The 18,190-nt window shown below is 35.9% G+C and overlaps 1 protein-coding gene across 1 annotated transcript in view; it reads left to right on the top strand.

The window, feature by feature from the left end:
- The window catches only part of LOC117315499 (neogenin-like), a 64,049-nt gene that overhangs the window by 35,720 nt on the left and 10,139 nt on the right, over window positions 1–18,190 (top strand). The window contains exons 14-23 of the mRNA XM_033869710.1: window positions 415–612; window positions 1,136–1,222; window positions 1,391–1,499; window positions 2,926–3,175; window positions 3,664–3,808; window positions 4,170–4,274; window positions 11,192–11,389; window positions 14,222–14,305; window positions 15,646–15,711; window positions 17,820–17,927. Coding sequence (XP_033725601.1) covers window positions 415–612; window positions 1,136–1,222; window positions 1,391–1,499; window positions 2,926–3,175; window positions 3,664–3,808; window positions 4,170–4,274; window positions 11,192–11,389; window positions 14,222–14,305; window positions 15,646–15,711; window positions 17,820–17,927 — 1,350 coding nt within the window. The remainder of the gene's footprint in view (window positions 1–414; window positions 613–1,135; window positions 1,223–1,390; window positions 1,500–2,925; window positions 3,176–3,663; window positions 3,809–4,169; window positions 4,275–11,191; window positions 11,390–14,221; window positions 14,306–15,645; window positions 15,712–17,819; window positions 17,928–18,190) is intronic.

The raw sequence follows: 18,190 nt of genomic DNA on the forward strand, positions 1-18,190 counted from the left end.
GAGAGAGAGAGAGAGAGAGAGAGAGAGAGAGAGAGAGCATGTGACTGATTATTTCATACTGAATGTTGATATGTTTAGAACTCTTTGTCGGTGTATCAAATGGGGCGAACGCTCAACCTAGTGAGGCATTGTCAGGGGAGACATAGTCAAGAAAAGAATGTTTAGAAAGAGGAGAGAAGTGAAGATTCCAAATTTAGTCGCTTCTTTCTAATCATGATCTTGGGGAAGCAGGTATAAATTATCTCGTTGTTTAATGTCCTATCGAAAGCAGAGGCTAATCAAAGGCAGCCTCTCTTGTGTGCGAACTGCATGTGGTGCATTTATGCGTGTTTTGGGAGGCTGTTTCTCTCCTTTTGACAGCATATAAACAGATGTCGTTCGGGATGGTGATTTTTTTTTACTATTCTCTTACAGCTAACATACCTCCCACACCGCCCGCGGACGTGTTTGTAAACTTCCATAACAACACATTGGTCGTATCATGGTTAGAGCCACACTCGGAATACCACACACTAGTCGAATGGTACGAGGTAGAAGTGTTCCGAGGAGAAGAGGTCCTTGAGCGAAGACGAGTCACTGCAGACGTTAAAAATATCTCGATAAACCCTGCACGTACGTCATGTATTTCTGTGTCACAGAATATTAACCCCGCGTAATCTTACCCTGTCCTATCACCACATTGGGGTTTCTAAATTGTAGAAAACATGAACTCGACAGAGAATGTGGTCATGTAACGAAAAGAGTTCGCGGCGCTAAAAATACGATAATTTTGAACTTTTCACGTATATACTGTAGCGATAGTTTAGAGTTCCTGTACACGCACATGGTATGTGGCTGAATTCTGTTGGGTTCATTCAGACGAAGAACGGCCAGTCAGGGTATTATCATATTTTACTTGTAAAAAACGCCTTTCTCCATTACAATGCAATGTACCATAACATACATAATGCTGTCCAACTCTAAAAAAAAATAAACAAATTATAAGATTATATATTGTGATTCCTGTGGCTCTAGACATCTGTTGTCAGCCATCGTGTCTCTGTCACAACAATAAAAACCTCTTACTGATGAAAAACATTGGCATTTTTAACGACCTTTTTAAAATTTTGTAATATATTACATTTCACCATTCCAGATAGATCTTCTGAGTATGTGGCCCTCGTTCGTGCCTCCAACAGGGCAGGGATAAGTGACGAGGTGTCCCGAGCGTACAGACCCGCTGGTGAGTTCCGTACACTACATATCACAGTGGCCGCGGGACCAGTATAAATGAATTCGCTTTGACAGTTCGTTAGTTCCATTCAAAAATATGCATTTTAAAATGAAAACTGACACCAACACAAAACTTTTTCATATATTAAATGAAATTACCCATTTTTACATTTTCCAGATATCCAGGAGATATCCGATTATTCTGTGACGTCACTTAGTGCAGGCGCGATTGATTCTACACGGATTCTTGTGGAGTGGTCTCCCCCTAACTCCGGAGAACTAACGAGGTATTTAGCTTGATTGATTGGAGTTTTTAATGCAGTTTGTTTACTGTTTTATCTCGTTTGAAATGTTTCTCCTTCGTGCTTTCGTTCAAAATAAGCAGTACTTTTAATGGATTAGTGTTTTTTTCTTAGAAATAAACAAAATAATGGGCGTTTTGATGTTTTCTCTGGGAACATTACTGTAGACATTTGATAAGGTCCAAAAAGCTTTGACCAAGTAAAGACAACCTTTACAGGGCATTGCACTACATATTATTCTGTATTCTACCGCAATATATGGGTGTTATTTAGCTCCAAGGCATGAAATAATCATTACAACTGTTGAAGAACATTCAGTTTATACCACACGTGGAATAAACTCTAAATGGGTTTTAATTGGTTGGCACGGTGACCTTTGACCGGGACTATTTTTTGATTACGTGGTTCAATGCAATTCGATTGGCTAACACTTAACGGCCGCTTCACAATGTCCTGGAAATGATAACGCACAAGAAGTAGTTCGCAGTTTTGTTATATTCTTGAAAATATATAAAGGTTTTTATCAATTTATTGCTTCGAAAGGATGAACCTAATTATTTGTTTGTTATGATTTGTAATAATTGTACTATTTCCATACATTTCCGAATTTGTCAGTTTTGCATATTAATTAGCAGCATTTAAATTAGGCCATATCCTTACACCACACCTGATATTATGAGAAGAACACGTTGACAAAAACAGGTCCATACATCCCCAGAATAGCTTTTCTATTGTGGTAGAAACAGGTCATATACACTCGTAGTTGTTGTATATGGCATTTCTTTCACTTTCGCTAGTTATTTTTCAAAAGTTACAAAAAACACTCGCTAAAGCTCGTGTTTTTGTAACTTTTGAAAAATAACTAACGAGAGTGAAAGAAATACCATTTACAACAACCACTCGTTGTGTAACTTCTATTTATATGTACAGTAGATTTGTTTGCTCTCACAAATACATTCTCTTGACGTTGTGTTATGCAGATTAATACAATCTTACTCGCGCCTGTAACGTGGACAGGGACAACTCAACCCTCGTGTAGGCATAAGTGATGCTGGACCAGTCAAACTCTTACACGAGGGTCGAGATATCCCTGTCAACGGTACAGACCCTTGTCTGATTATTTTCTGACATACTTAAAAATAAAATAAAAAAATGTAATGTGTTGTGAAACCTTTTTATCGCACCATCCTCAATGTTCCATGAATTGTGCGTTAAATTTGCATGATGGTTACGTAACATGAAATGATGACGTCACGCTATTGACGTAAAATTTTAAAACCGTATCCCTTGTCTTGACATCGCCGTGTGACGTATGGGATAAAGGAATTCTCCCATAACTACTGTATTTATCCTAACTGAGGACGGGATCAAAAAATTTATACAAAATACTGACACCTTTCCTGTCTGGCAGGTATCTAGTCCGTTATCGTCCAAATATCAAAGTCGGCCTAAACTCTTCTGATATTATTGACCAATGGGTAACACGGTCGGATCACCGCTACATCATTACTGACCTTACCCCCAACGAAGAGTATGCCATTTCTGTCATCCCCTATCTCAATGACGTCAACGGGAACACATCAACAGTCTACGTCAGAACATTTGGAGATGTACCAGGCGACCCGCCCTCAAATGTGTCGGCGACATTATTTAATATAACGGTGAGTAGTGGAGTCAGAAAGCTTTTCGACGTAAATATTGAGTCAGAATACTCTCTGAAAATATAAATGTAATTTTATGATTTACAAACATATCACGTAGGTTAAACCGGACACAACTCGTGGTGACTTCATTGTTTCCACAATCCTGCATTTCTGTTCCTTTTAAAAATGTTTGAACAAAAACAAACCGGAACTGACATCACAATATTGTGTTGCATATACGGCCACCTGCGTTAGTGTTTTTCTTATATAATGAGAGTCCCCTAGCGGAGAGAAATGGTACTAAGGCAGAATAATACCAACAACTGATTACGGCTTTCTTCAATGATATTATATTGGACATAGCAACAGGTAAGTACTAGATTTTATCGGTAAACATCAAACACAAAATCTAAATGCAAATCTTGGTGTAGAAGTAGGTGGTTGGAATAGAGCTATGCTTAGAGAATGATAAACTTTATGTTGTTGTGTATGTATTTCAATACCAGTCGATTGAGGTCACGTGGCATGCTCCTCCTCCTTCATCGTGGTATGGTGTCCTAACGGGTTACGTGGTGTCACACCGACTAGTCGGACACAAGATCTCTACCAAAAACTTCACCAACCACACACAAAGGTCATGCGTCATCAAAGGTAAAGACATATGTGTTACGTCATCCATTTCTGTGCTTCTGTATGACATGTAAATAAAGTAATAATCTTGTAGATTATAATTTAATCTTTTAGATATTAGTATAGGTGTGATTCTGTGAAAATGAGTCGATAACAATGTGTTTCAATGTGGTATCTGTTATTGCCAAGTTTTCAATGACAATCATGTATATATGGGTCAGTAACAATCTAGGATGAATAAGATTTATATCGGATATGTCTGTATCAATGATTAGCTTGTAAATCATAGTCAATAACAGTCTTTGATGAATAGGTAGATCATCATCTTTTAGATCTGTATCATTGATAATCTTGTAAATCTGAAACAGTAATACCATTCTAGACCTAAGGCAGGGTGTCTTGTACGAGGTGGCGGTGGCGGCCATGAACGTCAATGGAACAGGACGAGCCTCCGATTGGATTGAGATCATGACTGATAGAGACCCTGGTAAGAAACGTGCACATCAGCATTACTGATAAGAAATGTGGGATACATTTTCGCCACTGATCATGCTTTGTATCTTTAAAGGGGTATTCCTTCGTTTGAATAAAGTTTAGGTCTTCAAAATTAAACTTACCGGAAAATAAGTACTAAAAGTGAAAATCCTTACATTCAGAAGGCAGTTTTACTTTCAAGATTAACCAAAGTTCTTTGAGTATTAAGTCCTGAAAATTCTTAATTCAACCCGAAGTATCATTAAATACCGCAGAAACATACGGTATTTGTATACAATACGCGTTTTTCCTGTACATTTCGGCATTGATATCATTACATGTGGGCACAGACACTCATATAGTCACCGTTCGGACAAAGATTTCATCAATAGAAATTGTGCATGTTTCTGATGTCCGAAAGAAGCTCTGTCCCTTAAGAGAGTTTTCCTACCAAGGCTTCATTCTCATCACGTTCTACCCTGTACAAGTGACATAGTCTCAAACTCATATTGGCACAACTCGTCGCCGGCACCATAGTGACCGTTTGAGCTTAGGTAAAGATGCTACACCCAACAGCGTGTAATAAATTGTTATTATTTTGACAATCAGTGAAATTTAGTCCATTTAAGACCTACAAATAAAAAAAAAAATTTAAAACGTCAAAAATTGTCGTGATGAAGCCGAGAAGCTACGAACTTTTGAACATTATAATCTACGTTGCATACTCTTGACCTTGATCGCAGTGCATTCTGGGAGAGATTTACATACAGAAGAAAACATATGGTGGACTTATTTTTGTTCGGCTAGGACAACAATATATTGCCTGTTGCCTATCATAACTACACATTTTAATTACGAGGTTTTAATGCAAACAGAAAATAAAAACTAAATAAACATTTCAATATCATCTGTTGCAAAAAATCACCATCCTGTGCATGTTGTCGCCCACGAACCGAAACGCTTTCTTAGCGTTATCCCCTTCGGACCCATTTCACTGGATTGATACAAGTGTGATTTATCAACAGGTTTAAGCTGATGAACTATAAATAGTGAATCTGCAATAACTGCATATCACAAAAGAAATCTTAACCATTAATTCAATCGCATCATATGCTAACAGTTTTCAGTAAAGATGACAACAGACCGAACGTTACACTACGTACGTGTGTACGTTACACACTTGCCCCTCTAACAAAAACTCAACTGTGTCATTTCCACATGAGTTCGATTCCGTTATCGTTTATAATTCCACCTGTTTCTGTTCTCCGATTGAAATCCTTCCCTTTCTTCGTTCTCTTTCATAATCTAATTTATGCTTCCTTCTTCCTGGACTATCAGACTAACACATGTTACCATCCTCGCTTCGCCATGTGGTTCCTACTCGTTTGTGTTTCTGTTTTCGGCGAATGCGCAATCACTATTTCATTCAATATGGAGGCGGAGCGAAATGGAATTTTTGTTTTTTTTCAATTTTAAAGATAAAAAAGAAGATGAAACTTTCCGAGTGATGTAATATTGTTAAGTGTGTAACTTTTACTGCTGAAGAAAAATACATACGAGTCTATTCGTGTTTTTAATTGATAAAAAATACTATCTGTCGAAGGTGTAGCACCTTTAAAAGATTCTGAAGTAGGTGTGCATCTGATGGAATTTGACGTTTAAATTTTAAAATGTCGAAAAACAGAGACCTATTTTAACATGTAATTTGTATTCAGATGTAAACATGAACTCAGGTCAATGCAATTATTCTGTTCTATTCATAATTGTTACTATTTTGCGAAAATATACATCTACACTAACGTCGTCTGCGTTAATAGACTTTTTTTATTATGGTTTTCGCGTCTAATCTTCAATAACTGGTTCAAAATACGTATATGCTATACCGACCTTTATAGATTCTTAGGTAGCAATTTAAAAATTCGTCTGTGATACCAAATTACCTACCGCTACGGAAATTGTGTATCCCCCTGAACTACCGTAGATAATGATACTGTAGCTATGGACTGTTCTCATTCTGAAATTAAAACTTGGATCGTGACATCCAACGCCATAGCGTCATTAAGCATCAACGTTTTGACAATGTGTTCTGATTACTCAGTGATTCGGTCATATGTCCATACGCCTTTGATTATAGCGTGCTACATCAGGCCTGTCATTAACAGAAGATAATAATCCTTCCTGATCAAATGATGCTAATATCCTTCTATTGTCCTCTGTATGTGCGATTCGTAAAAACCTGGACTCAGGTATTCAAATGGTGATTAGGCTGGTCACAGTTTAACAACAATTCAAAAAATACAATATCGATTTAGAGATAGTGTGACGATTTTCTTGCTTTTGATGACATCAGTGGTAAAACGATCACATCTTATTGTCGCGAAATCCTTGAGAAATATTGAAGTGGTGCCATGTACAATACCCCTGACTGCAGTGTTACTAGCAGTATTTTTTACTTTCGTAATCAGACTCTGGAACACGTCAGAAACTATGGAGACATCGTTAATAGATATTTTAAGACAGATTTTCCCCATCTGTAGTTCCCCTGAGGTAGACCATATTTACCTTTTAATTGTAAATATTACCATATTTGGTCATGCAGCATTACTGCGATAAGACGCTAGAGACGGTATGCATTCCGTTAGAAGTAGAAGAGCGAGAAAAATATTTCTTCTCGTGTTTTTATTATATTCTACTAAGCTTAAGAAACATTCCTTCTTATATTAGACTTGTTTTTATATATCATATTCCACTTAACTGGAGAAATATTTCTTCTCATTTTATGTATGTTTTTATTATATTCTATTTAATGTAAGAAACATTTTTACTCATTATATATATGTTCTTGGGAATTCAAGGAAAAACATGGAATATCATGATACAAATGTATTTTCGATTAATTAGTAATGTTGCTTTTAATGGCTTCAAGTCTGACAATGTAGTCATGAAACGGGGTGTCTTACAAGGTGGGTCTGGGTCTTTATCCACAAAATTATATTAGTCTTTATTAATGATTTGCCGCGATGGCCGAGTGGGGGCCGCGGTGGCCGAGTGGTTAAGGTGTACCGACACTTTAACACTAGCCCTCCACCACTGGGTTGCGAGTTCGAAACCTACGTGGGGCAGTTGCCAGGCACTGACTGTAGGTCGGTGGTTTTTCTCCGGGTACTCCGGCTTTCCTCCACCTCGAAAACCTGGCACGTCCTTAAATGACCCTGGCTGTTAATAGGACGTTAAACAAAAGCAAACCAAACAAACCAAATAGTAATGATTTGCTAAATGAAGAAGAATTTAGCGGGAAAGGTGCAGTAGTTCTTTCCTCACGTATATATATATACCTTCTCAAGCTGATGACGTATATATTATAAGCAATAACGTTACTAGTTTACAGTATCTACTTTCTGTTTGTGAGGCATACAGTAGAAAGTGGAGGTTTACATTTCCTGTAACAAGTTTAAAATTGTTGTTTTTATCTCAAAAAAGAAGTCCACCGTTCAATGTGACATAACTGTATATGGAAAGAAACTACCAATTGTAGAAAGTATAACCCACGTAGCTGTTCTATTAGATAGTAGAAATAACAATGTCGAACGTACAGAACGTGCATGTTCCAAGTTAAAATGTGGTGTTATGTCCTTAGTTCGTTCTGGTGCTCATCCATTGCTCTGAATCATTTAACCACAGCAAACATTGTTAAATGTAAAGTATATACCTCAGCACTATATGGGTGTGAATCATGGCAGTTAAAGCAAAATGAAATCCACATGCTTGAAAAAGCACAAACCAATTCAAGGTTTTGATTCAAGAACAAGAACGTCATTGATCGGTTGGTTTTCCGTAGAAGTACACATCAGTATAAAGACAATAGAATATGTACCATGGACGTTGGTTGTCTAAAACGCACAATTCCTATCAAGCGTCTTTTCGAATTCAACCTGTTGCATTTTAGAAGAGGTTATATCCCTGACGTTGCTAATATTTTACAAAAATACGATTTGTATCATTTTCTCGATGAATTTTTGAAGAATGGTGTATTCCCAAACAAATATCAATGGAAGCGTTTAGTCAATGACCACCGTAAGAAACTATGAACAGTTAAATCTATGTAAAAGAATGAACGCTGATAATGACTTCTCCGCTTCATTCTTTTACATAATAATATACAACCTTATGCTGTATGGAAACTTGCTATTCGGTTTCCACAATACAATCTATGTTTTAAGAAAATTGTTAAACTTAGTGTTGAAATGCGTGACAAATATATATCTGTGTCATTACTTTGGATCTATACACAAATATACTATCATGCATAGTGTACTTGAATGTTCACACAGACCTATTACGAGACCAGCTCTGGTTTTTACTCAGTACAGTGAAATATATAGATTTTGTTTCTTATCTTAATGTAATGTTCAATCACCATCTATTTCATGTTCTTCTTGGTGGTATTCTCAATTATGATTGACCTCCACATGAATTGGAGAAAACAGTCCATTGTCGTTATTAGTAAAATCCTTCGACATATTGGTATCGTATAACTAAACATTTTATAGATAAGTGAATTTTGTATACCTAAAACCTTATACTATCGTGTTTAAGCTGTAATTTCCCCAGTGTAGCACACATGTGAACTCTGCTATGTTTTATGCTAACAAAAAACCAATATTGTCGAAAATTGAGCATTTATTAAATGCCATTAGATAAATCAACAACAATATCAAAAAACTATTTGCATAAAAGGTTGGGTAAAAATAATACTTAAAAAACGCCACAAGCATGCTTTAGAACATAATTCATAGGAGGTAAGATGGGGTGGAGGAGGGAAAGTTGAAAAATTTTGTCTCCGCCAGTGAACATAAACAAAGAAGTCACGTGATCCTATTGACGGCCGAACTAAAGTACGGCAAGGATAAGACGACAAATCCGGAAATAAAAATTCCGGGACAATAATAAATATGTGAGTTCCAACTCACACTGTGCATACCTAATTCTTCAGCAATATCAATACATGAACTAAATACAATTGTATCAATATTAGTAGAAAGATATTTGCTACGTCTTTCTTTTTTGTTTCACATCAATATTGTGATTTTATCTTATAAAGCGTGTAACGTGGTGATATCACACCAATGTATTACTATGTCGTATGACTTATTGCAATGAGTTCAACTCTATTTTGTTATCATTATCCGTAATACTATTTTTAATGATACTGTATAATGTATTGTGCGATTTATGTAATACGGTTTATTACAATTCTGCACGATTACTTAGAATAGAGACCAACCAACCAACCAATTGTTTTCCCATAGACTTTAGTGTTAACGTTTTGGAGTATTTCATTCAAATTCTTGAATTAATATGACAATTATGGTTTATAGCAAAATTTTAGGGTCTGATATAACACCTAATCAAAAAAAAAGTTGGTCCTTCGGCTCAAATTTTCTCCAGGATAGCCATTTTGAAAATGGGTGAATTTCGCAGTAAAAATTTTCAAAAATCTTAAATGCTTACCTGTTAATTATTATTACCTGAACTTTTGGGAAAAAAATCAATCGGACTTACGAAATTTATATCAACATTTCTTATTGATAGTTACCTGTCAGGCTACATATCTATTTTCTCGCTTCATAACATACTGACCAATCAGTGGCTGCCAGACATTGTATCCTTGGCTCAACTTTCTATACACAGGGGCTGTTTCAAAAATCTATTTTTTCAATTGGTTGGTTGTTCCCTATAAAATGGATATTACTGTTTCTACCACAATACCCTGTGTTATTCAACTCTCAGATCATCAGTTAGTCATTACAGCCGTTGATTAACAATCTGTTTATACCACACGTGGTATAAACTCTGTACGCATTTCGATTGGCTAACACGGTGAACTTTGACCCAAGCTGTAATTGTTATTGACGTCATCAATAATCTATTGACGTCACATCACCGGGCCCCGGACGTCACCGGTACACTTTATTTGCATACGCGAAATTATACTTGGCCACGTTTCCTTTTGATTCAAGCCGATATTATTGTGGTAGAAACAGGTCACACGACTCGAAATTGTTGGATATGGAATTTATTTCACACTCGTAAGTTATTTTTTTAAAAGTTGCAAAAAACACTCGCTAAAGCTCGTGTCTTTTGTAACTTTAAAAAAAATAACTTACTCGTGTGAAATAAATTCCATATCCAACAACCACTCGTTGTGTAACCTCTATATATATTTACTATGATGATGTAGTATGAGGAGTGCAAAGTGTGATTAAATGTATGATTTCTACATGTAATATCATTGTAAATATCACTATCAATAGCATAATAGTGTGCTACGCATGCTATTATTCTATTACGTGTGTGTCTGTCCACGTGTGTGTCACTAAGTAAGGATGTGATCGTGAGCATGATTGCATATTCTTTTCTTTCAATTAGTTATTTGTGAAGTACTTGTGTGTTTTTTTGTATGTTTGTTAACTCTTCATATTTGGAGGAAGTAATAATCATATTCCACTTACCTTAAGAAACGTTTATATTATATGTATGTATTTTTTATCATACTCTACTTAAGAAATACTTTTTCTCATTTTATATATGCTTTATCATATTTCACTAGATTTTCGAATTATTTCTTCTCTCTTTATATATGTTTTTATTAAATTCTACTAAACTTTAGAAATATTTCTTCTCGTTTTAAATATGTTTTCATTTATTTTACAAAACTTAAGGAATATCTTTTCTCGTATTCAACTACTATTTTGATACTCCACTAAACTTTAGAAATATTTCGTTTCATATCAATATGGTATCATTATATGCAAATAAACTTTAGAAATATTTCTTTTTTCTCGTATTAATATACTATATAATACCTGACTAAACTATACATGTAGAAATATTTGCTTTTAACCTCAAATTGTATCTTTCTTTAACCAGCGATTTTATCAGTACCTTCCCCTCCTTTGAACGTGTCTGTGACGTCACATCATATGGGTCTTCACGTGACCTGGAATCAACCTAGTGACAACCGGGTTCCGGTAACAGGGTACGTTGTCGGATACGGGCGTTTTATACCGGAAGTCTATCGAGATATCCTGGATCATGCGCAAACGGAACATACCATTACAGGATTACGTAAGTTAACGGATATGAGTATGTTTTTAACTGAATGAGACGGTAAAATATGCATTACAGGTTGTACACTGTATAGTACTGTCCATGTGAATTGTACGTCTTTCTTTAACACTGTCTTTATAATCTTACTCCTTTGAATACTGTAAAAGTGGAAATATTCGCGATGTGGAAATTTTCGCTTATTTCGCTATCAGTAAATATCCGCGAAAATGTCCACACGCGAATATATTAACACATAAAAATACTAAATATAAAAGATACAAGTTAGCGCAAAAATATCGTGACGGCGCGAAAATATCCACACTGCGAACACTTTGGAAGCTGGCTAAGCGAAAATTTCCACACGCGAAAATATCCACTTTTACAGTTTATTTTTATAATCTTACTCCTTTGAATATACATGTATCTTTATAATCATATTCTTCCGAATATATCATTATAGTTTTACTCTTCTGGATATATCTTCATAATCCTACTCTTCTGAATACATCATTATAATTTTATTCTTTTGAATATTATCTTCATAATCTTGTGTTGTTGATAATCTGCTGGGCTGTTCTCCACGCTAATTGAATGACTGTCAGAATACACAAGGAACTTTCGTCTCACAAATCCTCCATTTAAACAAAACTCTGCATCAAGTATCATAGATGTTCCGTCTTTCTATATTGTTGCAGGACACAGGGAGTTATAAGGCTTGAGTAGTAATATTTTGTGATTTTCTGGATTTTCCCATAAAATAGTGTGGTGGTTACACTTAAATAGAAATACAAATGTATCTTTCTTAAATGTAGGTCATGAGGTACTTTCCAGCTCACAATAGGTTCAGCTTGAGCACCTGCTGCCCCGTTGCATGGTCGGAAGAGGCGACTAAATTATGGATCATTTCTAGTTTCCTCTTTCTCAGTAACTTTCTTCATCCCATTGTCTCATTGACAAGCGTTCGGTAACATCTTGAAATATCGTGGATTCACCACTTATGTCACGTGATGTCCTACCGTGATTTTCGCGTTTGATTAGGGTTACGGTTTAGGGTTAGGTTAGGGTTAGGTTAACCCAAACCCTAACCCAAGGATGGAATTACGAACATGCCACAGACTTCACACGCAGGGGAAGTCGTTCTTGAATGACCATGTCTGTTGAAAGCACTTTAAACAATACAAAACCAAACCTTAAAATATTCTCATCGTATTGTCGTTTGGCTGTCTCCTCCCATTTCTAATTTCATTTAAGTTACATTAAGAAGCTCGTTATCGGGAGCGGCACTCTGTCAGTGGAGCCGCCATATTGACGATAAACTGTCACCATCTCCGTTGTCACACATCAAGTCGATAATCATTACCATTACCTCCGTGTAACAGGAGGCGATAATCACCCCAGATTTACGTAGTTTTGGTTACAGGTAATAAATAGAGTTGTAATTGCGTTTCTACCGGTGATAACGTGTAGGTGTTTAATTCACATTCTAGCATGTTTGCTATGCAACGCCAGTTTTGATTGGTTTAAAACCATGTATTATTTTCCAATAACCCACGCTCGTGCCAATAATACACCGTCGGGAGTCACCGCTGTAACAATTTTATATATCTAATATTCACCCGCTTATATGAAAGGTTACCATAGCCGAGTGGGCTAATGGGTTAGTCTTTCAATAAGTTTTTATCACGACGCGAGTTCGAATCCTACGGAGGCCCCCTCTTTTTTTTCTTTTTTTTTTTCTTTTCAAAATCAATGCCATATGATAGATGCTCTTGATCGTAGTACTGTATTGCCTGTATATTTCATCAACAAATAATGCAATACTCAAGAAATAAATTACAAGGTTTTCTCGGGGTTTCTTTGCTGTTTTTCTATTAGAAAGAGGTCGATCTCAGAAGCTGTTTTTCTATTAGAAAGAGGTCGATCTCAGAACTAAACAGTACATGGTAGAATAGAAATAATCAACTTTGACTCGTGTATTGTTGCAGGATATACAACTCGGACTCGGATATTTTGCAATTTTAATTAATAACTCAGGCCTGCGGCCTTCGTTATTAATTCAATTGCAAAATATCCTCGTCCTCGTTGTATATCCTGCAATAATACACGAATCATCGTTAATTATTTCTTAATTACACCTTTATTTTCAATTGACTGGTTCAAATTATTGCGGTTCGTGCTGGATTCTCATTTCTGTAAAAATCAATATAATCCAAAAACATAAAGCTACATCGTTTAAATCAAACCAAAATGTAGAAATATTACACCATCGTTGAAGAAATCAAAGCACTATATGTCGTGTACAGAGTTGATTTGACCTAGATTTATATGGCAGGTGTTATCGATGAAACACAAGACGGCTGCACGTTTATCAGGTTACACTCTAAATAATGTTTAAGTTATTTCCCGGTTTTATTCGTTTTTAGTTAAATTATGGTTTTGTTTATGGTCGGAATTCTCTTATTTTTGCCCAAGGAAGTTTAAGATATTGTTTTTTCCGATTCGTCAATGTGAAACGAGATTTGGTATCACCTCCCTTTGCTTTCAAATATCCAATGTATGAAACAGAATTTTTTAGACTTCGGCTTACAAGGAATACACGTGTTTTTTAACAAGTGTCTGATAGACCAGCCTGTTAGTCAATGCAGCCATTTTCTTATCAACATTCATTATGGCATTGGTTAACCTGTTACGGTCTGCTTGTTGTTTTTGTTTTTTTTTTTGCCGTAAGTACAATTCTTATTGCGTCCTGTCCTAGCTGAGAGACAAGTCGTCACCCGAATACTTACATATCGATGTCAGTAGGCTATCTCATACATACTAACCATATGATACTGTTATTTTTGTCTCCAGGGCAGAACAGCCAGTACATCGTCAGTGTGAGAGCTTTCAACAACATTGGAGAAAGTCGCCCTGTTTTCAAAATGGGCAGAGCAGGTAGGTCATTATAACGATATAGATAGATTCGCGTGCATACCATAATTTGTATTATGAAATATTAAAAGTATTATAATATTTAAATATGGATGTGATTTTTACAGTCTACAACAATCCACTCTCGGACCATTATGCTCAGTTCAGTTCTTTATTACTTTAAACCATTTGGTTTATCAGTACAGTGCATATATATACAGTGCAGACAGGAAAAACAATACCATATGTACAGACACAAAACACACTCGCAGCGTACACGTTTGTATAGTGTAGAGAGACATCTCACATAATTATTCTCGATACAATATCTCGGACCATTATGTTAACATACCATCAATGGTATCTGACATTATGATCTTTTTGATTGGATGAGATTGTGAACTTTGATCCGTACTTCCTATGAATACAATTTTTGCGCCAATGCTTTCAAGCATAATGAATGTAAATATTTGAAATTGTCGACAAACACATGTATTCATACCAGGTCATAATGCCCCCGTATTCGACTAATATTGTTCTTGTAGAAAGCACAGGCCTCGTGTTTGTCTGATATTAGATTTATTTCAATCTCGTTTGTTAATTCTAAGAACTTTAAAAAAATCAACTCGGATGAAATGAATACCACATTGAACAGCCATGATATGCAACCTCTATATATACATGTACAATGTAGTGTTTATGCCAAAATAACTGTTACACATAACTATTATAAGGAAAAAAATGTCTGTTCTGTGTCTCCTGTGTAACGTATGAAATAAAACTAACGACGAACATGCTTGACAGTTTAATGCTCCTATTTTACTGAATCTAATTCATTTAAAAATCATACTAATAATTTCCAATAAAACGAACTACGTCTGGTCCCGTGGAATTCGCTACAGACATATACATATTGTAATTTATTACATTTTAACCAGTGAAATATCAAAAAAAATTATTCACTCTATAAAAGTGATATTTTTCACTAGTGAAAAATATCACTTTTGCTGATTTGACCAATCAAATTAATGATTAGAAAATACCAAAACAATTGACCAATCTGAAAGCCCGACATATATGTCAGCACCTGGACAGGGGAAACTAATTTGTTTGTTTACATTAGGCCTAGTTAGCATACGGGGTAGGTTTTTCGTTGATAAAAAATGTAATAAACAGAATATCTAACAGTGTCTTCAGTAATACCAAATATATTTCACTCGTGTGGCTAATATTTTGATATTTTTCACTCGTGCTGCGCACTCGTGAAAAACATCAAAATATTAGCCCCACTCGTGAAATATATTTGGTATTACTGAAGACACTGTTAGATATCCTCTATCTATCTATCTACGATGTTGTTTTAGGTAGCCAATCATCGACCAGAAGCCTCACAACCACACTAAGCCCTGATGACGTAACAGTAGGTTCAGGTAAGTTGTTATCATTTATAGTAATGTATGTAGGATCTTGATGACACTTGATGACACAATGCTTATGTGATAAATATATATTGACATCACTGTTAACCAACCTATTCTCGCGTGCAATTAATTTCGCGTATTTTACGGGCGATTAACATCCGCGACAATTAATCGCAACGAAGTAGTTTCAATCACAGGTACGGTAGACCTTTTATGACTGTAAATCGCGAATTTATATCGCCGCAAAAAAAATTCGTATGGCGTGAAAACGCGAAAATTAGTTGGTTTACAGTATAATAACACTATAATCGTCCATGATCAACACGCCTGTATCTATTAGCTGATATTTTTATGCGCAGAAATTTAGATTACATAATAACACTGTATTATAGATCTATAACATATCTGGTTCTATCTTTTCAAAATTAGATTATAGAGACAACGCGATATATATTCCTGAAAACACTCTAATATTCAAACTTTGTGTTCAAGCGAAATTATCTGTTTTAATAAATTGCTAGTTGATGTTTCCTTACTTATATGGAGGGGTTTTGGATCAACACGAACCACAATATCTCTTTCTTATCTTCTTAATATTGACAGTGTCATACGGCATCATCTTGTTGGGGAAATGTGATCCGAGAACAGAATCAGTGTTAATGATAAGCATATGTACAGGTCTGGGTGGTAACCTTTAACACTAACTTAACTCATGTACATGAGGTCTTACCTAATTAATATGAAAGTTTATACTCCCTGACATTTTGTAGTTTCAGAAATACAGGTCTGGGTGTTAACCATTAATACCAGCTTTTCTCATGAGCCTGATTTCATGCTAATTGATATGAACTTTTGTACTAAATGTACGTTACACTTTATTTCAGAAAATACAGGTCAAATTATTAACCATCGATACCAACTTCTCTCATGTACATTATTTCATGCTAATTAATATGGACTTTTGCACTCCGTTGCACTTTATCGATACCAACTTCTCTCATACACCTGCTGTCTCTGCTAATTAATATGAACTTTGGTATACTGTGACACTTTGTAGTTTCACTCGTGCACCTGTTGCCTATGCTACTAATATTGGTTTTTGTTTCACCCTGACGTATGCAGCTACGAAATGGTCCCGAAAATAGATGTTAATTAACATTTCAGATATACGCCGGATGTCTCTGCTTATTATTAAATTAGCTTTCGTTATGCTTGATATAAAAAGCCAACTCATGACCTGGTATCCACGTCAGTTACTTATCATTGATTGTACAGAGACATCCAATGTTTTTTGTTAAAGAGGCTTACCCGCAGACGGACCGGTAAACGGCACATCTCCGATCACTAAATAAACTTCAGTACACGTTTCTATGTGACAAAATTAGAGGCTTTCCGACTTTATTTCTTGAAAACAATTACAGAATATGTATTTAAAAGACGTTTTAAAACTCAACCTGAGAGGGAAATGTATGGAATATAACGGCAAATCTTCTTTGTAAATCGCCGCTGCCTTTGAATGTGTCAATCAAATTAGACTTATTGCGGGTTGCGATTAAATAAATAATATTTAAAAATGAGGTTTTAATATCACTTTTCAGCGTTTTATAAGGAAAATAAAATGAAAAACTCAACAATTCCAACAATCTGTCATGTGTAAAAAATCTTTTTCTATTAGCCAATTTTTCTGATCTCTCTGCGGGCAAGCCTCTTTAATGAAACCTTATTGTTTATTGTGTTACATATATCATTATAGGCTACCCTTTGTCATTGTCAAATATCAGTCCCCTCCATATCCCTACCGGTGAAACTGGCATGGGGGCTATAGGTTTCCTCCCTGTCCGTCTGTCCGTCCGTCTGTCCACTCAGTTTTCCGCATTTTTGTCAATCATGCTTCAAGGTCTTTGATGAAAGTTGATATGCAACTTCAGTATGCGTAGCGACAGGTCTGGTTACATTTCAGGGTTTAAAGGTCAAGGTCACTGTTACAATTTTAGTGGGGGCGGTAGGGGACATGTATTGGCATGCTCGATAATCATTGATTGTACAGACACACCTAATGTCTCTACTAATAAATGATAATACTCGTGTTTGTTTTATAAAACACATTATTAATGTAGGTATTCCTGGAGCTCCCGCCAATTTGAGGGTGAAAGAGATCAACGAAGAAATAGTCACACTCCGGGTCACGTGGAACCGGCCTCGTGAACTTATAGGACAACTTACAGGTAAGGTCAATATATAGGTCACTGAGTGTCAAACGTTCATCCTTGTTGATTCCCATTGTACCTAGTAGGAGGCGCCTAATAATAATATGCATATTTATTTCCTTCTATTTACCGCCCTGTCTTTTATTTTATTTTTCTGTGCTCTGTGTACTGTTGGTGTTCACCTAGATACACATTCTCGTGTGACCCTGGTTATTGATGTCCCCTTGATATGTGACCCTGGTTGTTGATGTCCACTAGATACACATTCTCGTGTGACCCTG

Source organism: Pecten maximus, chromosome 17 (assembly GCF_902652985.1).
Source record: "Pecten maximus chromosome 17, xPecMax1.1, whole genome shotgun sequence".
NCBI classification, from domain to species: Eukaryota; Metazoa; Mollusca; class Bivalvia; order Pectinida; family Pectinidae; genus Pecten; species Pecten maximus.